The sequence below is a fragment of the Acanthochromis polyacanthus genome, chromosome 9 (genome assembly GCF_021347895.1).
Source record: "Acanthochromis polyacanthus isolate Apoly-LR-REF ecotype Palm Island chromosome 9, KAUST_Apoly_ChrSc, whole genome shotgun sequence".
Classification (NCBI taxonomy): domain Eukaryota; kingdom Metazoa; phylum Chordata; class Actinopteri; family Pomacentridae; genus Acanthochromis; species Acanthochromis polyacanthus.
This window is the reverse complement of record NC_067121.1, coordinates 29592122-29615520: the sequence shown is the minus strand read 5'-3', so window position 1 is coordinate 29615520 and position 23399 is coordinate 29592122. Positions and strand designations below refer to the sequence as shown.

Sequence of the window (23399 nt, the reverse complement as noted above, 5' to 3'; positions counted from 1 at the left end):
GGAAATCGTTTCTTGGCAAAGATACCCTCAATAGCAGTGTGTTAATGCAGGTGTCTGTGCGTTTTATTCTGAGTTTAAGAGAGAACATTTTTAATTTCAGTCATGCCTTATATCTAGAAAACAAATCAGCCCAGCAACATGATCTGTCATATAGTGATATTTATTAACTCAGCCAGTGCATTATCTCTTGATGGATGTTTGTTCAAGTGAGATTTTTTTTGCATCTTAGAAGTACATTCACTAATTTATGTAGTAAAATAATTCATAGAAAATCAAAGTTAAGAAAAATAGAATATTTTTCATGGTCACAGTGAATATATCTGACCTATTGCGGAAGAATACAATGGCTTTAAAAGTGCTTCAAAACTGAAAAGACATGACGGATGTGATGCATGCACATGATGCAACATGCATTCAATACAGGCATCAAAATGGGAAACAAACCTGGAAAATGGGAAGCTGTTGTTCATGTGCTTTGACAAAAGGGCTCGTTGGTGATCAGCTCCTGAAATGTTGAAAACGAGAAGATCCTTCACATCAACATAATCTGTTCTGGTGCTGTTAAAAACCAGGCAGTCATGCAGGATTTCAACCTTTAGTAAAGGTGTAAAGGTTAGTAAAGCTCCATTCAGGGAGTTATGCTTACTGTACATATTTTACATGGAAGCTAGATAATCAAGTGTTAATAGATACAGTGTAATGCTTGGTGAGAAGTAAGTTGCATCGAGAGTGAAGGTCTAATGCTTGCTGACCTTACATGTGGTCCTTGTCACTAACATGTTCTCCTACACTGCAGGTGCATCAGTGTCTCTGAACATTTGTACATTGCTCTCCATTTATAATATTACATTGGTCATTTACTAAGTCTTTGAGTTTTCTAAATCAGTCAATTGTCTCGATTCTCCTTTGTCTGACTCATTGGAGGGTAATTCCTCTGGTGTGTTTAAATCAGCCCTATTGGGCTGAGCGTTAGCAGCCTGGGTTGGTAGCTGGGTCCCATTCGCACACACTACTGTACCCTCCGACTTACTAAAACTGAACAGTTTCCCAGGACTGAACGTCCTGTTGGGGGATTGTGACCTCTCCTGGCCACTAGGGGGACCTGAAGAGCTCACTGTTGACCCCGGAGTTGCTCCAACTGCCACTGCCGGCTCTTTTTTAACCTCAGGTGACTTCAAGAACTTCAGAAATCCGGGGAGCTTTGCTTCACCTCCTGTTGGGGACTGTGCTGGTGAGCGTGATGTACCGGAGGAGAACTTCCCCTGGAGAGGAATAATCTGCTTTAGCTTCATCACATTGTTGTTGCCCAGAAGAGAGCTGGGTCTCTTGGGTTTGTCCCCTGGCTTGTTCCCTTGTGCTTTGTCGTGGTGGTGCTGGTGCTGCTCTGCCTTGTGGTAGTCGCTCTCCTGACGGGCCTCGGCCTGCAGCTCAGCCTGACGCTGGAGCTCCTCTTCTTCACGCCGGCGCCTGAGCTGCTGCTGGAAGTGCTGTTGGGCCTGTAGCTCATGTTTCTAAAAGGGGAGGCATTTTAACATGACAACACATTACCGTACATGGAGATAAAAAGTAGCATCGAAAGATATACTGAAACCTAAGAAAGAGCTTGAATATGTGGATGGTAGCAGTTCAAAGAGCACACAGTACTAGTAGGGCTATCAATTTAAAAGTTAAACTTTAAGCCAATAAACAGAAGCTGAGATGGTTACTCTAAACATTCTGACAGTTGCTAATTGCTGAGTTATCTCTGTAACTCGACTTATCTAAGACCATATTAAGACATGAAATGTCAGTAATGTTATACAACACCATACAGAAAAGAGACTGTATTTTAACAAACACAGTTTCTTCTTCACAAATATCAAAAAATGCTGCGCCAGTGTACATTTTGGGATAATGCACACCAAGAGACAAGGGAGAAAAATGAACACATATATAGAAAATGATAGAAACTACTGAAAGTGCAGTCAACAGCAAGCCTCAAGGCCGAAGGTCTTTCAAGCTATGACACAGCTATACCTTGAAAGCTTCCCTTCGTCGGTACTCTAGCTTGGCCATCTCTTCTGCTACCCAGCCAGGGATATCAGGGATGGCAACATGGATGATGTACTTTAGGAGAATTGCAAAGTGCTGTAAACCACCAAGACCACAAAGGGACAGGCTCAACCCACAGTTACATCAAGGCACAGTCACATATTATTTTCCTATTCTGTACACAACATCTTACACGCATACCAAAAAATACAGTAAGGTTTTGTGTTTGTTAATGAACCTTTACTAGGAGTGAGATATAACACAGTCCTAGTAACAAAAAGCCATGCAGGTTTGTACTTTAGTCATATTAAAAAGCATCATTTTGGGAATGAAACCACATTGTCTTAAAACTACAAAAAAAAAACCTTCACAGATGAATCTACATTTCCATTGTACCTCCAGTAAGACGATGGAGATGATGGTCATCTCAGGACTCAGCCAGGGGAACAGACGCTGAAGCTGCCCGCACTGACCAATCAGGTAACAGTTGACTATAATGGCTATCAGACCCATGGCTTCCATTGCAGTCTGGTGTTCAGAGAGACATTTATAGGTTATCAGAAGCCTCCACTATGTACACAGTAGCCTAGAAGGCTTTTCCGACATTATACAAAGTGCAGCACACTGACCTGCCACTGTCCGATCCTCTCCACCCTCTGACCGAAGGGCCTCTGCAGGCCGGAGCAGAGCTTCAGGGCGTCACTGCGGATCTCGATGATGTTGTTGATGAGAGCGCACATGGCTGCCAGAGGAAACGCAGAAGAGAAGAGCACCACGTAGCCAAACTGAATGAACATCTCCTGGTAGTCCTGAAGCGTGTCCTGTTGGAGTCAAACATCTTGAAGCAACACTCTTGTACCAGTATGTTCTTGAGAAAAACATTGTGAATTCAGGTATTGTAAATTCATTTTGGAGTACATCAGCAGTCCCACCTCATATGTCTGCATACAGCTCTCAATCTCAGCCTGTGTTAGAGTGACGCCTTTGGGTTCTTCTGGCGGATCAATCCACGACTTCTTGTCGTCTTTCCCCTCACCAGCATTCTTTCTTCTCTGACAGAGAGAGTCAGATTCCTTTGGAGAGGACACAGTGGCATTCTCCTTGGTCTCCTGCTAATGTAAACATTAGACTACAATACTGTCTGCTGGTATGTTATGTAGAGGAATGAAATGAAATTAAACAGGCATTATCTAATATAATTCATGAAACAACATGAAACAAGAATGAGAGATTTCTGATACTTGTGTAAAAAAGCAAACATGATATCGTAAATTTACACAGACGGCCATTTTTGCAGGGTAAAGACAGAAGCCAAGACCTTAAAGCAGCAAGGATAGATGATAAACAGTTGAAATAAGCAGGCCACATACTTGAGAAAGCGATTCACAATCACTGTCCTCATCACAACTGTCAAAAATGCTGGATGGATCCATCCCTTCTTCCACCAGCGTGGGACTGTCCTCCAGGAAGCTGTCGTCCACGGCCTGCGTTTCTGCCATGACGTCTTGGTAGTCGACCTTCTCGGTGAAGCTGACTTTACGGTGCTTCAAGGCACTGTCATTCATGTCCCACTCTTCCTCTGTCAGCCTGAATCCAGCTTTCAGGTCCCCTCGTCTCTTTGGCTCTGGGTTGCTGTTTGCAGCGTGACTGACGGGGATCCCTCTGGGACCCAGAAAGGAGTAAGACGTCATGGAGGCCTGGGCCTTTCCCAGAGCCAGCCGACCGTATTTGAGCATGATGGCTTGGAGCAGCTCCCACAGCACCTTTGGGGTGAAGACACCCAGCTTGTTTTGCTCATACAGATAAGGCTGGAGGACCTCTTTGATGTTCTGTAGGAACTGGCGGAAAATCAGCAAAGTAGCCAGCATCTGTGAGGAGGACAACATCTATTACTGCAAGGAATGAAGTGCAAACTAAGCACTCACAATTTTAGAGGTGTTTAGAAAGCATGTAAGATGTCACTCCTCTTTGTACTAAATGAAAGCACAAATGCACTTCACTACCTGAAATGTTCCTGTTACAGCCACAGCATCTCAGTTTACGGCAACAAACCATTGCATTGTATGACTTACAGTTTATGGTGGCTAATTCAACGCTCAGTTATGTTGCAGCTGACCATTTGTTAAATCTTTATTCCAACAGTGACTTTACAATCGTAGCTTAGCAACTGTAACTTGGCACAGCTTTAGACATTAAGCCTGTCAAGCTTTGGACTGTCAACATGTTTAAGCTGGGGCTGTAGTGAGAACAAAAATATGAGGCTCGACTTCCTATTTTTGCATGCTTAAAATGTGGAGAAATTAATTGTGGAATTGACAACATTAAATAGAGTTGGTATCACGGACATTAGTTTTCTTTCACCGTGTGAATTTGAAAGCACTTTGCTGTGCAGTAGGCATATTTTCACACTCATTATTGGGAAGCTGGTTCTGCTGGAGGTTATAACATGTTAAAAGGTAGTTTTTCCTCATCACTGTTGTCAAGTTTTTCACCAAGGAGGAACTGTTGGGCTTATTTTTTATAACATGTAAAGTGTTGATGTTATTCTTGTTTATAAAGTGCCGGGACATGACATATATTATCATTTGATGCTGTACATATAAAACTGAAATGAATATAGTTGAAAAATGGAGTCACATGGTGAACAATAGTGATTTAGAACACAACACTTGTCTGATTTAGGGCGTATTCTTGGTTTCCACATAAGTGATGCAGACTTTGATGGCAGACAGAGAACACACATGAATTTCTAGTCATACTACAATTGTTCCACATCATTCTGTTACATAGACGGTCGGACTGCCACCTCATCTCGAATGCTGAAATACACAACGGATGTGTGGATGTTTCTGAAAGACAGTGACTTTGTAGTTTTTGCAAGATATAGCAGCTGGTTGCAGTTTTTATTGTAGAACTGTGTCAATGTGATTTTTCCCGAGATGTGTAGAGCACAGTAGATGGGCAAAACACAGGATTTCTGAAGAATTTAGAACTTCTTACTGTGTTGGTCATAGATAGATAGATAGATAGATAGATAGATAGATAGATAGATAGATGATTAGATGAATGATTGGATGGATGCATGAATGGATGCATGCATGATTAGATGAATGATTGGATGGATGGATGGATGGATAGATAGATGGATGGATGACAGATGGATGGATGGATGATGGATGGACAGATGGAAGGATAGATGGATGGATGGATGGATGGATGGATGGATGGATGAAAGGATAGATAGATAGATGGATGGATGGATGGATGGATGGATGGAAGGATAGATAGATGGATGGACGAATGATTAGATGAATGATTGGATGGATGGATGATGGATGATAGATAGATGGATGGATGGATGGATGGATGGACAGATGGAAGGATAGATAGATGGATGGATGAATGATTAGATGAATGATTGGATGGATGGATGGATGGATGATTAGATGAATGATGGATGAATGAATGGATGGATGATTGGATGGATGGATGGATGGATTATTAGATGAATGATTGGATGGATGGATGGATGGATGGATGGATGGATGGATGGATGATAGATAGATGGATGGATGGATGGATGGATGGATGGATAAACAGATGGATGGATGGATGATAGATGGATAGATGAATGATTAGATGGCTAGATGGACGGATGGATGGATGGATGGATGGATGGATGGATGGATGGATGGATGGATGGATGGATGGATGATAGATAGATGGATGGATGGATGGATAAACAGATGGATGGATGGATGATAGCTGGATAGATGAATGATTAGATGGATAGATGGATAGATGGATGGATGGATGGATGGATGGATGGATGGATGGATATTATCTCAGCAGACAATATTGCCAGCTAGAACTTTTGTGAAATCAAAGAATGATTTTTGAAAATGCAAGAATTTATCAAAAAAGTGTCCCATTCAGTGCCCTGAAATAGAAAGTTTGACAAATGCAGAAGAAGTTTAGATAACGGTCAACATCACTTTTTTCAGCAAACATGACATACTGTAACTTTGGAATCAAATGACCTTTCACTCAGTGCTACTAAATGTTCCTGTTACCTCCTTCAGTCGCTCCATGTCCTTGAGGTAGAATCCAATGTAGAAAAGGCTAAGGTAGGAATTGATGAATTCAAACTGTAAAACAAGCAGAAAACATGACAGGAACTCAAACACTCCCTTAATACAGATAAATTGTTCGTATTTGACACCAAACAGAAGAGGAAGCATGACTTACAAAAACCATCTTGATGATGAGATTATTCTCGTAGGCACTCTGAAGTCTGTAGTTCTCTGGAAGAAGAAATAAAAAGAAGAAACTCTTTTCTCATTGTGCAGCTGACAGTAATAAGGCAACTGTTTTTCTTTTGTTTTTCACTTTAACTACCTCAGAGAAAACCAAAGAATAGGAAAGCACGTAGCCTCAGACATACTAATTCACAAAGAGGTTCCATTTTAATTTACACTCTTTTCATTTAAAAAAGCAACTCTTCTATTATACATCTCATAGACAATATTGGCTATTTTTGCCCAGATGATGTATTTTGTGTCTCTTACCCATGTCATTGAGCCAGTAGGCAATCTTCTTATACACCTCGTCACACACGGTTACTGTAATAGCCAGAAGTATCTTAGGAATGAATCTTGTGATACCAGGTAGCTCCTGAATTTCCATCACTACTTCCTGCAAGGTAAAGTAGAAGCATGATACATTTTTAATAAGTCCTATTCATTCAGGTCTCAAATCCCAGAGCTATTTATAGAAAGTAATTAAATGAACCTGAACTGACAAGCAGCATATTAGAATGTCGTCTGTTTAACCTGTTTTTTGGGTACAATTATGCAACTTAAAAATCAATCAGACCATACAGTTGTTATGGATTATAAATTATTGAAGGGTTTATCATTTTATCTTACCTAATAAACAATAATGCTGCTCTTCCTGTCTTACTGTTCAACTCTGTTATTTAAGGTAGATTTAACTCTTCACCTTACACAATATCATTCCCATTTATTCGCTCCAAGGCTATTGTCATTAAATTGTTATCTGGTCCAAACCTGCAGTTCCAAGCAGAGGAGCATAGCGAGGAAGACAAAGCAGAGACAGAGGAGGCAGATGGGCAGGCTGACCAGCCATCTGAACAGAGCTCTCTTCCAGGGAGGATAGTAGAACTCCTCACAGCCCGTTATGGGACTGCAGCGCTTCACTCCCTGCAGAGAAGAAAGGGAACACTATTAGATAAGAGACTTTTTGGTGATTGTAATCATCTGAACAGGAAATGGTTTAGGAAATGTTTGTACAAAATGTGCTCCATAATAACCGATTTCTTGTCCAATGGATAAATTCTTAGTACATGATAAGAATCTTTGGCATCCTTTTTACAAACATTACATCTGCACTGTCTCTGCCCTGCTCAGTAGATTGGTTTGGGCATATTGGGTGTATTTTGTATTTGGTGTTCTGTTTTCAGGTCATTGCGGTGCTGGAGTCCTGCCTGCCTGAAGCATCTGGGCCGACACATTAGTCCTCATTTGGTTTAGATTACTGTATCTGACATGTTCAAAACACCACAACAACACACCCACCGTTATACCACTGACTGACACACTTTATGTTCTCATTGCTATTTAAAAAATAAAGTTTTTGCAAGCAATACGCATCTCTTTTCCCATTTGTGTCACAGTCTATTTCCTGGGTTATGACAATATCTACTGTTGTAGCAAAATTTCTCATTACCTTGGTCTAACTGTTGTCATAGTCTGATTTTGACTGCACTCTGCATCATATGTATTCCTCGGTTGAGGAGTGTTTGTTATCTTAACGAGAAAGCTGAGACTATAATGTTTGGACAAATGCTACAATAACTTGTATCATCCTTTTTGATTCCTGATTCTTTGTTTCTTTGAGTAAGACCTCTGAAAGTGATCCTGGTGTATAAGCTTTGCCCTTTCAGCTGAAATATTCACTTTGCATTTCTCTACTATGTTATATTTTAATAAAATACAACAAACAAATACTGTTGTACCCTAATTGCATTATTACAGCTCATCTCAATTTGCACATCTACATGAATTTAAAATGTAGTTACAAAAACCACAAGCAGCACATTTGTGATGGTGGTTTATCTGTGCTGTCTACTCGTATGATGATATAGTACGTCAGGAACTCTGCAACTGCCTCTGAAAGTTTCTCCCAGGAAAAAGTTGACGCCCAACGTGGGGCTCGAACCCACGACCCTGAGATTAAGAGTCTCATGCTCTACCGACTGAGCTAGCCAGGCACATTTTTTTCTACTTCCTGTCCTCCATTTTAACGGTGTGACCCACATCCCCTCCCTAAACTTTTCTATTCATTCTTCACAACAGGCGGCAGTGAGGAAGGCGCTGCCCTCCCCCACTCCTCTGAGAGCACATGGGCTCTGAGAGACACTCCTGTAAACATGCTGATCGAATTTCCTGGTATTGTGTGTAAATCCAAGTTCCTACAGCAGAGTTGCGCAAGTGATCACTGACAGCAATAAAACAGACTGATACTGCTCTTTACCTGAGAATGGTTCACTGAAATGAAAGACGTCGTTAGCTCTGACTAAGAATTTATTGAACTTTTACAGGTTTAAGATGTCTATTATCAACAGGGGACTCGAAAAATATTTGGGAGGGAACATAACAACGAAACTTAGAAAAACTCTTATGCAACAGAACAGCCAAACAACTTCACCTTAAGTTTCAAAACCGTTTATCAGCATTGCAATCTGACGAAAATCCTGAAGACATCTATGATACTGTCTGCAAAGGCATAAACGAGATATCAGAAGACATTTTCCCCAAGGAAAGACTATCTACCCCATAGCGGATATCACAGTAAACAAAGAGAGTAATCTCTGAAAAACTCAGAATCAAAAGAGAGTGTTGCCATACATCAATCCAGTACAGAATCACAAAAGCTGAATCTAAGAAACTTGTGAAATCAGATAAACTTAAGCAAACATACAACAACATTGAGGAACTCAGTAGCCTCCCACTCACAGGTTATATCTTGCTGTTTTGAAGAAAATAAACACTAAACCAAGAAATCTTAGCTCGGGTGTCAAAGGTTCAAACTGAGCTATTCTCACTAAAAAAGACAGAATCCTTGAGCGATGGACAAAATTCTATGAGGAACTGTAATTCAACAACTCAAACTCAATAACCTTTGATGACTCAACATCAGATGCCATTCCATCAGTTTTAACTAGTGAGAAATCTCATGCTATCAACAATTTGAAAAAGGAAAGAGCCCAGGACTTGACAACACCTACTTTGAGTACATCAAATCAGGGGGAGAACCAATCATCAAAGCACTTCAGCATACTGTATTATCACAACAGGGAAAACACCTGAGATGATCAAGAAGGCAGTGATAGCTGTACTTCACAAGAAAGGCAGCAGACTTAAGTGTGGTAACAATCACCCCATCAGCCTATTGAGCCCCGTTTACAAGCTCTTCATGAGCATCATTGCTGCACGGGTGAAGTCAGACTTTTACGCATCATTTCCTGACACACAAGCCGAATATCAGCTTGGAAGAGGCAAATCCCAGCTATTGAGCAAATAATTGAGAAATCAACAGAATTCAACAACCCTGTGCATATCACTTTCATTGACTTCACAAAAGCTTTTGATAGAGTGAAACTACTCAGTTAGTGGAATCTCGTAAACAAAATCTCCATCAGCCAGAATTACATTAACCTACTGAAAGAAACTTACCACAATTTAACAGCATATATCGATATAGATCTTGTAACTATCTGTATTTCAGAACATCACGAGACTTATGACTAACAAACATCTCAGCGACCATATTCCTATCAATCAACGATTCAACTGTACCAAACTGAAGCCAATCACATCAGATATTAAATGAAGAGTACTTAAACTATATGGTCATAGCAAAAGTTCAACCCATGGTGTGAGCAAGATATGTCTTGGAGGAAGGTTAGCCGGAGGTTAGCAACAGGGCAACAACAAACATTTTTTCTCTTAACTGATCTGCTGGTGATCGAGCTTTGCAGAGACAAATATCTCACGTTCGCAATCTGCAACAAGCGGAGAAAGCGACTGATGATGATAACAACTATAATAGCTCTATTTTTTCGTCTGTGTAAGATCCAACCACAGAAACGACCCTCACCCTGAACTGAGGCCTGGGCTCCTCCAGGGACTCGGCAGGGGTATCCAGAGTTCCCCACCTGTAGGACAGCTCGGCTTCCCGCCTCTTCCAGCGCTCCAGAAACAAAGTTGCCCACACAACGTTGAAGAGGGCGAAAACCACACAGCAGATATCCTGACTGGTCTGTGCAGGAGCATAAAAGAAACAAGAGATAATCATATACTGCAGCTTCTGGCAGTATGATTACGCTGTCCAGTTGTCTGATAAAAAGCTGCTATTAGTGTCACTGATAAACTATTTTGCTTGCAGAGAGTGCTGCTTCGACTTGCTGTAAACCTTTTAAAATTTTATGAAAAAGTATAAAAGGCAACATGATATCTGTCAAAACAAGCCGAGGAAATAATGAAAAATGCATGAAGACAGCAAAACAAAATCCTGAGAATTCTGTAAAAGCAAAATATGCAGCTGAAAGGCAAAACTATGGTTATGAATCAGCATCGTTAAAAATATACTGCTGATTTCCAGTAAATGATTAAATGGCTTTAGTGTGCATGGTATCTGACTCTGGACACCAAATCCTGTGTTCCAGCAGCTTCATTGCAGACCTGGTTTTTGGTGATTCCTGGTTGACTCTTGATCATTCTGACCAATTGTCTCTCAGCGGCAGGTGATGTTTGTGTTTTCTTCCTGCTCATGGCAGTGACACAACTCTACCATGCACTTTATTATTACAAACCACGGTCTGCATAGATGATTTGGGAATCTGAAAGATCTTTGAAATGGCTCCAAGTGACTGTCCTGATTCGTTCAACTCAATTATTTACTTTTTTTCAGATCTTTGCTGAACTCCTCAGACTTTGTCACTGTAGTCTGAGTCTGATAAAAGTATTAAATTGGGACTATTTAAATTGACCCAGAAGAGTCACCAGCTGTAGTCAATTGTAAAAAAAATGTACTCACAAGAAGCTAAGAGGTCATGGCACTAAAATAATTACATAAATACAACTTTCTCCATCACCAAAACTGATAATGAAAGCGAGCTGATGTATGCATATTTTTGTGTTTTAAGGGAGAGGGGAAAAATGTCTAAAATGCGTCCAAGTACCTGGTCAGCCTCTGCAAGTATCCAGAGCAGAAAGCCAATGACGGCAGGGTAAAGCATGGAGTTGGTGTAGAAACCCAGCCAGGCAAAGTACATGCCAATCTTCACTCCAAAGTAGTCACAGATATCATCTACAAAGCAGAAAAAATTACAATCACAACTTTGAGGCTTTGGCAACGAGGGCTATCATGTTTTTAAAAAAAAACAACAAATTACAGTAACTTGTAGATTACCCTATTTATACCATAAAGAATGAAGTATTTCATAGTGTCAACTCATGTCATGCCTGCTCGTTACCGTCCAGACAACTTTTCTTAAAAAATAACTTTGTGATTTCCTACCAAGCGGCTGTCTTTCACATACAGCCTGGACCCAGGATGTCATCAGCTGGTTGAGTATCCTCTGCTCATGAAGAGGAAACATTTGATGAATCACCCCCCGAGCGACCAGCTCTGGAACTAAAGAGGACACATCAGGACACTTATACATATGGTATCTCAAAAGAAATATGCATTTTCCCGCTACAAATTAGCATTCAAAAAATGCTATTAGTTTAATGAGGAAGCTGCGCAAGAGGTCAAGTGTAAATCTCAAACAGAGGGTGTCCTGATGACCGTGAGTCATGCTGTTTGTTTTAGCACAACAGATGCTCTGGTTTAAATGAATGCTGCATATTAAAGCCTCTGTACAAAGCATGGATAGAATTTCAAATGCATTTAAGTAGGGCTGCCCTTTAACAGTCGACCAAACACGGATGAGAAAAGCCTTAGTTGACCAAGTTTGATTTATCGGTTTGTCACAAAAAAAAAAGGAAAAGAAAAAATAAAGTGATGGCACTAACTAAGACAGATGATATCCTTTACACTGCTGGTCCCTGCAGTTATTACACTGTGATTACATTTGTCTGATATCCAAAGTGTGGGACCATTATGGAGGATAAAGAACAAACCCCCCAAAGAAACTTATCATTCGTCCCTTTTCCAGTCCAAGAACAAGCACACAGAAAGTTCTCATTTGCAGTCTAAATAAAAGGTACACAGAGTTGAAGGTGGGCAAAGAATCATTTTAGATTTTAGTGATGGCACACCAAGCCACTGATGCAGCGGTTAAGTATCTTTTTGTGTTGGGGCTGTGACAGACTGATGGCAGCATTAAGGCTGGATCCAAGGACGAGGTGCTTGCTGCACTATAGGAACAGGCTTATTAATAAAATGTTCAGTCTCCTGGCTGGTTTTCCAGCACATTCAGAGTCATTACTGATTTTGCTGGTGTTACTGTGAATCGCTTCATGCGTGCACTATTAATATTTAATTTTTAATAGCTCATTATTAGCTGTGGTTTCTGATTAATACACTCAAACTTTTTTATGGCATATTTAGATAAATAAATGAATATCAGTGTGCAATGACTAGGTGACTAATGGCTTTAATTAACAACTACTAGTACATCAGTAATATATTTAGTTAAGAAGCACTTCAGGGAAGAAAAAAATTATGTGAAACAGTCTGAAAAAATTAAACATAATAAATATGAGCATACTGATTGGCTGTCCCTCCAGGAAGTGAATGTTGTGAAGCACATCGCCATGTTTGGCTCGCAGGTTGTCCAGCCAATACTTAATGATGCTCTGACGCTCCTAAACACAATCATAGGTATATAGAGAAAATACAGAATGCAGTTCAATTTATGGAATATAATCAATGCAGCGATATTCAGAATTCTAATCTGTGTAAGATTCGGACCACATTCAAAAACTGACACACAAACATAACTCGGTCCACAGGTTTGACCTCTAACCTGTGAGGTGAAAAAGCAAAGCTCGCTCTCGATGTTCTCATAGATGTTGTCCTCCTCACAGGAAAAGCGCCGCATCCCACCACCAAACTGTGGTTTCACGGTCTTGTGCATGCCCATCTGCTCGGCTCCTCGCAGTAAGCTGAGGGGGAGCAAAGGGCAAATGAACAGCAGGATTAAACCTGATGGAGCTCAAACACTGAGTCTGGACTGCAGATGTTTGATAGATTAAGTGCACACAACAAACTGTAGCACACAGCTGGAACTGGGAGATGATTCCTTTCCCTGTGTGGTTTCTACACTTTGAATATGCTGACATGCGCTTATAAAAATCTAACTTGATTTCTTGCTGAGAGGTAGAAGTAAAGGTCAACATCAAACTGATGTGTGCATTTACTATGACATGGAGTGAATTAGCTTAGCTTATCTTAGCACAATGAAAAACAGGAAGAAACAGTTTGCCTGGTTCTGTCTAGGTAAAAGAAATTTGCTTACCAGCACCTCTTCGTCTCAGTAATAGGTCAAATATTACATCCCACTATTGTTTTAAGGGTTTTTACATCATGTACACTGACTTCCTGGAGTCTGCCCTAACCAAGAAACATTTCTGCATATCAGAGCCACTGGCTTTTTTAAAAAACTGATAAACAAAAACTAAATATATTGTGTTAATAAGTGACCTTTAGAGGTTATGGAGAGTATTCCTCACGTTTGGACAAATCCAGGCCAGCTTTTCGACCCGCTTTTACTATGTATGCTAACTTTATGGTAGCTCTGTTATGCTATTATGCTAGCAAAGATAATCATCTCTGGCCTCTAATTTAATGGTAAATGTGCATCCATCTGTTTCTCATGAATAAGCTTATCATCCAGAATGTCAAATTATTCCTTTAACTTTTCAGACTTTTAAATATGCTGTAAATTAGAAGTATTCATTGCCAATTAAGCAAGTAAAGAGTAAATGGTGGTGAATTCACATGTGGATATACAATTTATTCTAGTATATACCTTAACTGACATGAATGGACTCCTCCCTGACTTTAAAATAAAAATTAATTTGCAAAATGCAAGATGCAAACTCTAACGTAGATTCACAAGACTGTGTTTGAGAAATATATTGAATTGCTAGTTTGTGGCTGAAACTAAATTAAAACTGGGGCGTTGTTTACAGTTTGTCTGACTTCATTCTAGCTCATGCATGCGCCTTTACTAAACAGTGTAAAATGTCAAAAAGGTGAGAATCTGGTCCACCTACACAGATGCCCATGCACATATACACAAACACACAAAGTCAGAGTGTGATTTTCAGAGTCTTACTTCTCAAATGTTGTCGTGATGAAGAAGGCGTGTGCCTGGGTGTGTTTATGTTGTCGAACCTGAATACTGACTTGTGGGATTCCAACACGAATCTGATTCAGGAGCCACAGCAGAGTGTGGTCATCTATTGTTTCTGGAAGAAGAAAAAATAGTTAAATTTGAAGTTTGATGGCATGCTTTTGATTGTTTACACTAATAGTGAATATGAGCAGTTTCTTTGTCTACATTCACCTGAACACCTTGCACATTTCCTGCCAAAAGCAATGTTAAGTTTGTTGCTGCATAAAGAGACTGAATCAAAGCGAAGGGTCACAGTCCTGACATCAGGGCCGTGGAGCAAGACGTTAGAGAGGACAGTGAAAGGAAACTCCAATTGCATTTCTGTCTGCATATATTACAAAAAGCACGTCGAAAGGAAGGGCAGCAACCCAAACTGATTACAATCAGACTCCAGCTGCTTCAGCTGACTAGATGCAGAGTATGGCATCTTAAGGAAGCCATTTTCGGCACCTTTTAAAAACACTAAACATGGCATCAGAGAGTACTGACTGTTTGAAGTATCCACCAGACAAATATTTATGTTGCAAAATAACTTACACCGCCACAAATGTGTCATAATAGGCTGAATGTTGATGTAACAGACCTGGCATTTATAATTCTTTTTATGTTTTCTGTTTATACACGCAGATTATACCATAGACTATCAGACATGGTATGGTTTGGATATATTATATGTGACATATATAAGATTTTGCATCTCTGTCTTTCGATATCATACTCAAGCTATGACTGTGGACCGACTGTATTTGACATAATGCTGAGTTTCTGTTCTGTTATTGCTACTGTAATAAAATGTATTTGATTACTAAGTACAAAAACATATTGTGTCATTTGGTTAATCACTTGGATAGAACAAGAAAGGCTATATTTCTTGTTAAAAATGTAAGCATACCTTCTTACGCTAAAAAAAAATGCAGGTATGCACATGTTTTTAAGTGTTACCTGGCAGCATCTGAAATGTGTGGGAGCTGCAGTTGAAGTTGAGGAGCCATTTGAAGTACAGATACTACAAGGAGCTAAAGCGTATGAGCTGAAACACTGTAGGCGGTCGAACTGTCAGTTTGTAAGCAGTGAAGGTAGTTGGACAACTGAAAAGTTGGCAATGGAAAGATCAGTAAGCAATGTCAGCTCAAAGTGTAAATGAATAGAAGTAAGCAACTGAAATGCCAGTTGGAGTTAAGTTGAAGAGATAATGTGTAGAGATGTTGACACACTGTTGACTTTGCTGCTTTTAATTCTGTTTTAATAGACAATTAAAAGGCACTAATCAAAATTCTACTGATTTGTTTTCAAGGAGACATTATAGACTTCGGATTATTTTTTAATGCCTTTCAATGGTAATTTAAAAGTCATCTAAGCAAGAGTGCAGCTTTGTGTTCACATAATGCAAGGTACTTTGATTTGTTTTGTATTGATGTTGGAGGAAAAAATTTTTGAAGGCTGGAGACCTGACAAATCCTGACATTTGCTCTGCTTCCAGTTTTACTGCAATGAATCCCTTTTTTTCAATTAATAATAAACTGTATGGCATTACAATACTAGTACCCAAAATTGTAAAATCTCAATAATAGAAAGAGTGGTTTTGAAAATCATGACTCTATACGCCAAACACGTGCCCCAGTAGTCACATGCTGAACACAAGGACAACTTATACACTTTGTAGGATTGCGGTTAGGGATTGACAAATGGAATAAGCACTTACATAACCAACCTAATATCTCCCCCCTGTAGATGAAACACACTGGACTGTTTTGTTTGTGTGCAACATAATATGTAGGATGTGGTATTTGCACTATATGTGTGTGGATTTGTTTAATAAAATGCTTTCAATTCACATTTTACACACTGGACTGCAGCTTCATAAACTGCGGAAGGGAGTGGTGTGTAGATACAGGTGCTGTATCCAGACTGATGGATGGTATCTAATTGTCCCCAGAGGCCATTTTCAAGTCACTGTCATGTGACTGAGCAGCTGGCTGACAACCAAAGACATTTAATGAGCACTGTTCCCTCTATAGCTTCTTCACAGGACAAACAGGGAGGACAGGTCCGAGCTTACCGTACCTGGGAATGTCATCAGTATATCACAGTTTTCAGTGGGAACCATTTTTAACCAAGACTTCCGAGACATGATGTAGTGTCGGGCCTGGAGAAGTCGCTTCCCAAACAGCTTATCTAGAAGGAGGAAGGGACAATGTGGGGAGGAGGTGAGACTCAGTCAGACTGAGGTTAATATAGTTATAAAAAAAAAAGAGGGTATGGCAGAGAGCATGTGTGAGGGACAGACAGATGGTGATACTGATCATGAACACAGATGACAGGTTGGTCATTAGTATCGCTCTGCCAGTCATCACTCACGCCTTTTCCTCACCATATTTTCCATCATTTTGTGCACTGTGATGGTGGATGGTGACAAAATGACAGAAATGTCCATTATAATTACTCAGCCAGCATGAAGGTTGACTGTGCTGCACTGGTCATATGACTGAACAAATGTTACAAGCAGCAAACAAACAAATAATCTACGACCTGGCTGGTGTGTAAATAGTCACGCTTTTTCAAGCCTGTCTCTGCAGCCACTGAATGCAGGCATAGCAAAAGGCCTTGTTGGTTTCTTCTGCTTGTGCCTTATTACTCTGAAGGTACAATTTTTTGCTGCATTTTCCTCTTGGGTTCTTCTTGGTTTGCACTGGCTCACTCTGCCTCATGCAGGCACAATAGCCACAGTGACTGACCGCTGTCTTCATTGTGCAGTGAATTATACTGTGACACTCTCTCAGTGCGTGTCCGTGGTCAGGATTTCACATTCTGCAGCGTAACTGCATTATCACATCGCATCTCCTACTTTCAGCACACATTATCCCTCCTCCGAAGAGCCGCCAGTGCCGCTGTCATCTCTGTGTTACAGGACTTTGATTTCAACCACCCACTAAGCGGCTGGAATACACAAAGGAAACAGTATCTTGTTGGTCTGTTTTCATCAAGGAGTTCATCGTAAGGTGTTTTTCAGAAATACGATGAGATGTATAAATCATTAGTAAATTCTACTGATGTGTTTGGTTTTTGTGTAACATAATGATGGATTCTAAGCTAAATCAATGACAGAGGTGGCTTCTCTTTTGTCCGGCATGCACTCTTATATCTCTCCAGCAGTAAGTGACATAATTGCCTCTTAAAGCTATGAAGAATCTTCCACATGGAGATGTATCTGACATGAGAAATCTCTCTGTCAAGCAGTAGCAATTTACTTACAGTGCGACATTGTCATATAATGATTGTGCAATTTTATGCCAAAATGCACTAGAGCAGGACAGACCAAAGATATAGTATCACAGATATTATTTTTTTCTTTGGTCCTTTGTTTTAACTGTTAAAATGAGTCATAAGGGCTAAGATGGCTACCATAAACTAGCCATTATGTTAGTGAGTACCACTGTAATTAAAATACAACTCAATCATTAACCAGAATTAACTTTCTAATGTGATGATACAAAATTTAGAACAATCTCAAAATGACGTAAAATACAGTGCAAGGAGGAAAGCATACTAGCGTGTCAATGAATTTTAAGATTCAATACACAGTAGATGCTAATAAACGTAGATACATGTTTGGAGCATGCTATGTTATCAAGTAGTATCACTCAGAGTTTGTTGACTTACCAACATAATGACTTTGCTGACCTACATTTCCCCATAGTGTAGCTCTTCATAAATGCTGAATAAATAAATCAATGACATCCAACTGAGCACCTCTTAGGGTGTCACTAAACGTAAACAGTTAAATAATATAGATACAATTACTGTTAACAAATTACATCTGAAAATTGATGCAGTTTTTGTCCACACTCAGTCCACTTGTTCCATTGGTGGTTGAGTTCATTTTGGAGTAATCCTTACTACTATGATCTGATATGTCTGTCAGACAGTTAGCAGAGGGGTGGTCGATCTGGTGCATTTTCCAGCATTATATAGATAAAATGCAGGCCTGAGATGCAGCCATGAGCGGCCTGTTTTCCAACAAATGCAGACAACTCGGATGATACAATAAAAGAGGGAAGCTGTGGTAATCTGTTGCAGTTAATCTGATGTGGATATCAGCAAAGTGATCATTCATTTGTAACAGCTCAGCTACACCACTATGCCACTGTTCAAACACACAGGGCAAGGAAGGTCTAATCTTTTCACATTACTTCAGGCTGTGAAATTGCACACTTTAAGTTTATCGTGTTCTGAGAGGAATGTTTAAAGATAGCCAGAAAGTCAATATGTGAATCAAAGCAGTAACTGCAGCAACATTGTAAAGGCTAAGAAAGGAATGATGATATGAACAGAGGGCCCAACCATCACCTGAATGCCCATAAGAGGTACTGGATGGACAACACAATAAACTGCACCTAACAATTTTCTTTCCTGACTTAGAGAAAAATGACACAATGCCACAGATAACAAGAGGAAGGCGTTGCCATGCTGGATCATGGCATGTCAGGCAGGTCGTAACCAGACACTTGAGTGTCCACAACTCCACCATTTGTCGTCTAAGAATCAGTTCAGCCTGGTAGGAGAAAATCCGCCACATAGACATGTCTGACAACATGATCCTGTCCCTTTATAATGTCCTCCAACCTCATCAAGCTCTTCAGGAAGAGTGGGACAACATTCAACAAGCCACACTTGAAACCATTTGGACTTTTTGTGTGGCAGATGTATGGCAAAGATGTATTAGATGGACAGCACTATGAACTATACTGAACAAAAAACAAATGCAGCATGTAAACGTCTTTTTCTCTGACTTAAAGGGAAAGTTAAAAGTCTAATTTCTATTGCTATGATTCCAACCAATTCTGTAAAAAAGGGTTTTGAGCTGTTGAGTTGCAGACAAATTCGTGACCGTTGAGTCAATCTACACCCCAGTAAGATGTGGCTTTGAAGGAAAATTACCTGCATACATACACTCCATGACCAGTGACTATAAAAGCCCACCTTCAAATGACACAATGCTACAGATGACAAGAAGATATTGACATGCTGTACACTGGCATGCCAGTTAGGGCTGTAGCCAGACATCTGAAAGCCCTCAACGCCACTATTTGTCAGACAAGAAAAGATTTCAAACAGTATGGTACAACAGACAATCTGCCACATGATGCTTCTCTACAGACGTTTCTGACAACATGATCCTTTCCTCCAGTAATGTCCTGCAACCTCACCAAGCCCTTCAGGAAGAGCGAAACAACATCCAACAAGCAGTGCTGACAATCTCATTTATTCTAGATGTGTCTAGTAAACTCCACCAAGACCTTCAGGAAGAGTGGGACAACATTCAACAAGCCACACCCACAACCTTGTTGACTCCAAGTGTGATTTACTGACTTGTGATTTCTGGTATATCACCACACTCTCCATCTGTCTATTATCATCTCCAAAATAATGTGTGGTTGGTTGTTTCATGATGTCCAACAACAAATACGTATTCCATTATGTTAAAAAAATATCTAGAATTGAATAAATTACTACTTGCTGCCTTGACATTTTCGCCTTGTATAAAAGATTCAGGGGGGCCCAGAGATGAACCAGGGCCCCTCCACTGAAGTAACACAACTCACTGCTGAACCCAACAGAGGTTAGAGAAAATATCATTTTCAGTGCAGCTCACAATGCAATTCCAAAAACGGCCGTATCACCTTTTATTTGCTTACTCACCACCGTGTTTCTGCACTTCAGCACCTGAGATAACACGGACACGGAGTGCAGCAGAGCCCGCCGGGACATGCACCTCGGCTGCAAAAGACTCCTGCATGCATGCACCTGTGGACCACAAAAGCCTCACTCTCCTCCGGGCCTGCCTCAATGCGCACTATGAAGCGGGGGGGAAAGGACGGACCCACCGAAACCCAATCACAAACCACTGACCCGTCCTGTCTCCCGTGACTCATTCACCCAAGTCTATTAAGCATTAGTGTCTGCACCATATTGCTCATGCACGGTCGCGTAATCTCCATTATGCTCCATATTATCTTTTTTTGGGCTGCAAATAAGCACAAATGCCCAGCTTCCTCTCATCTCCGGCTCCTCTGTGATACTCACCGAGCACACCGGACGGCGTTGAGGACGTCTGCTGCTGCTGGCTGTTGGTCCTGTCCTGCTGCTCGCTGGCCACCGTCCTCTCCATCCTCTCTCCTGCTCCGTCTCTGTCGTCGACGTCTGCGGTGCTGCTGCTGCCACTGTTTACAGGAGCGTCGCTGTCAGCTGCCGCCTGCATGGTGCTGCACGAATACTCCAGGTGGAGGAAAGGGGAGCGGGAAGACCGCACTGCACGGAGGGAGATTTTCTGTTTATTGCATGGCCATAGCATGTAGAAGAGGAAAACTCTAGTGTACGTGAAAGATGAGGAGGAAGATGAGGAGGAGGAGGAGGAGGAGGAGGAACCTGATCATGGCATCTACACGTTACGCGCACCAGTCGTGACTGGATGACGACAGAGTTTATGGGGAAACACCGCGCAGCCTACAGGTCCACAGACAGTGACACATGTGTTTTATGGCTTCACATGCACAGCTGAGGGTGACTTGTAGTGCCCCACGATGACTTTTCACTCATTCAAATGCACTGTCTTTTCTATTCGTGTAAATATATATCTGAGTGGACGTCGACAGCGCGTTGTTCAAAATATGTGGGACAAGGTGCAACCAATTTATATTACCAATGATGGGGAGTTTTATCCTTGCCTTTCAACATTGAATAATGGTCAGTTTAATTTTGCTTTTCTTAAAATAAGAATTTATAGATTTTTTTAAAAAAAGACTCTTTCATGTCAAAGTGAAGGCAAGTTTCTACCAAGTTATGTTAGGGTGACCATATTCTGTTTCTCTGAAAAGAGGACACACTTCCAGCTCGCGCGTGAAAAATTTTCAGTCCCACCCCCCCCCCCCCCCCACACACACACACACACACACACATTTTTAGGGGTTTTCCGTGGGTCAGGGGGCTTTCTGTGCTTCAAACTCAGTGAAACAGATTTTCTGAATTCCCCAGAAAAGAACACTTTACCTGGATATTGTCAAGTAATATGCAGATGACAGAAAAATAGCCCAAAACACTCACAAACAGTTGCTTTATAATTAATTATTAATTTAAAGCAAGTCTCCTAAACAATATAATCAGTCACATACAAATATGGCATGCTCTAGTCTTTAATAGTTATTGACTCAAGTTGTGTAGGAACACATGTATTCAGATGTTTAACAAAATAAGAAATAATCATCTCTCTTAAGTCTGACACTTACACCTTAGTTAGGAAAAGTGAGGTAGAGTACCATTCTTCAAAATAACCTCCCAATTATCAATTATGTAAAATAGAAATAATGCCTCAAAATATTAAACAAAAGAAAAAAGAGAGGTAGCCTATTCTTCAATGTTCAGTTAGCCCATTCTTCAAAATAATGTGTCTAATGGCAAATGAAAAAAATATAGAAATAATGCCTCAAGTCAACACTCCTTTTTTCCTTCTTTTTCCTTCTCTTATTAGCTACAGAGACATAAGTCCCAGCTTTGCAGACTGTACATTCTGCCTCCCATTTGACACGACCCGGACGAAAACAGGGGTACTTTTTTCGCATTTCATCAGTGAAATGACATTTGCGTTTCGGCATTTTCTTTCGGTTCGAGTGTTCTCTCGCAGTGTGCCTATGCCTATCTGACTGTCAGCCTGCGAGGAGTGAGTGAGTGAGTGTGGAGCGTTCCGGGGTTCGGCTCAAACTCCGCCTCTCAGAGCGTGTTTCCAAAAGAACCATTCAACGTGAATGATAAATATACTGGTCTGTGACGCGCTCAAGATAGGCAAGATCAAAACCCGGACATTTGAAGGACTTTATAAACGCCGGCCGGACAGGCCGGACAGCCTCTCAAAAGAGGACATGTCCGGGCAAAAGAGGACGTATGGTCACCCTAAGTTATGTCAACTGACTTCTTCTTCTTCTTAGGTGTCTTGTGTCATCGCGCTGCCGACCATGCCTTTCCACTTTTCTCTGTCATACTTGCATGTAGTACAATATTAGCATTCAATGTATTTGATGGGGAGTTTAATCCTTGCTTTTCAACATTGAATCATAGTCAGTTTCATTTGACTTTTTTGATAAAAAATATTTTTTAAAGACTCTTTCTTGTCAAAGTGAAGGTAAATTTCTACCAAGTTATGCCAACTGACTTCTTCATCTCCTTCGACAGAGGTGTCTTCCATAATCACGATGACGACCATGCCTTTCCACTTTTCTCTGTCTTAGATTGCATGTAGTACAGTGTGGGTGTTTGATGTATTTGTCCCATCTTTAATAGTGTCAATATATGTCATTCTCTAGCGTCCTTTTGCTTTCTTACCTTCTATTTTGCCCGTTACTGCAAGATTCTCTATGCTATTCCTCCTCATCAAATGTCCTAGGAGTTTAATTTTCCTTGATTTGATGGTTGCCATCATTTTTCTTTTCGCATTTGCTCTCATAAGCACTTCTTCATTGGTTACTCTCTCTACCCATGATATCTTTAGAATTCTTTATAGGAACCACATTTCTGTTTCCTGGAACCAATTGTCTACAAGTGTAAAATGCAAAATCATCAAAAGAATGCAGCAAGTAAAAGGACATTCTGGGGTATGCATTTTGATTTGGGAGAAGATTTGTTTTCCAGCAGGACAATGACTCGAAGCAAGAGCCAAAGTTGCACAGAAATGGTTTAAAGTGAACAGGGTGAACGTTCTGGAGTGAGTGAGTCAGACCTCCAAACTTCAATCTAGTGTTCACTCACGATTCCTCTGCAACCGGACAGAACTTGAGCAGTTTTGCAAAGAAAAACGGGCTAAAATTTCAGTGTCCAGATGTACCAGGTGGATTGAGATGTATCAGCAAGAAAAATATTCTGTCTGCTGAATAATAATAAACATTTT

The 23399-nt window shown here is 40.6% G+C and overlaps 1 protein-coding gene and 1 non-coding gene across 5 annotated transcripts; both read right to left on the bottom strand.

Moving 5' to 3' along the window:
* Positions 1 to 144: 144 nt before the first annotated feature.
* ano8a (anoctamin 8a) lies at positions 145 to 20932 on the bottom strand. Of its 4 annotated transcripts, none has more exons than XM_022200693.2 (18): positions 20549 to 20931; positions 16529 to 16639; positions 14405 to 14537; positions 13091 to 13229; positions 12833 to 12929; positions 11635 to 11751; positions 11297 to 11424; positions 10213 to 10374; positions 7101 to 7253; positions 6600 to 6726; positions 6280 to 6335; positions 6105 to 6179; positions 3402 to 3899; positions 2964 to 3143; positions 2661 to 2852; positions 2428 to 2559; positions 2017 to 2127; positions 145 to 1511 (listed from the first exon to the last, which is right to left on the bottom strand). In XM_022200693.2, exons 1-18 carry the CDS (start codon positions 20814 to 20816, stop codon positions 861 to 863), a joined length of 3330 nt encoding a protein of 1109 aa, XP_022056385.1. In that variant the 5' UTR covers positions 20817 to 20931; the 3' UTR covers positions 145 to 860. The 4 variants fall into 4 exon arrangements, with proteins under 4 accessions (XP_022056385.1, XP_022056386.1, XP_022056387.1 ...); XM_022200694.2 differs by having other exon boundaries at positions 2964 to 3140; XM_022200695.2 differs by having other exon boundaries at positions 2964 to 3104.
* Positions 8251 to 8323, bottom strand: trnak-cuu (transfer RNA lysine (anticodon CUU)). Its single transcript has one exon. It is a non-coding gene; the product is annotated as a tRNA-Lys (tRNA).
* Positions 20933 to 23399: the final 2467 nt, after the last annotated feature.

Coding starts and splice junctions, on each gene's coding strand:
- ano8a (XM_022200693.2), bottom strand. CDS start 20,816: ATGCTATGGCCATGCAATAAACAGAAAATCTCCCTCCGTGCAGTGCGG. Junction 16,640..20,548: donor AACGCCGTCCGGTGTGCTCG/GTGAGTATCACA, acceptor TCCTCCTTCTAG/ATAAGCTGTTTGGGAAGCGA. Junction 11,425..11,634: donor ATGTGAAAGACAGCCGCTTG/GTAGGAAATCAC, acceptor TCTGCTTTGTAG/ATGATATCTGTGACTACTTT.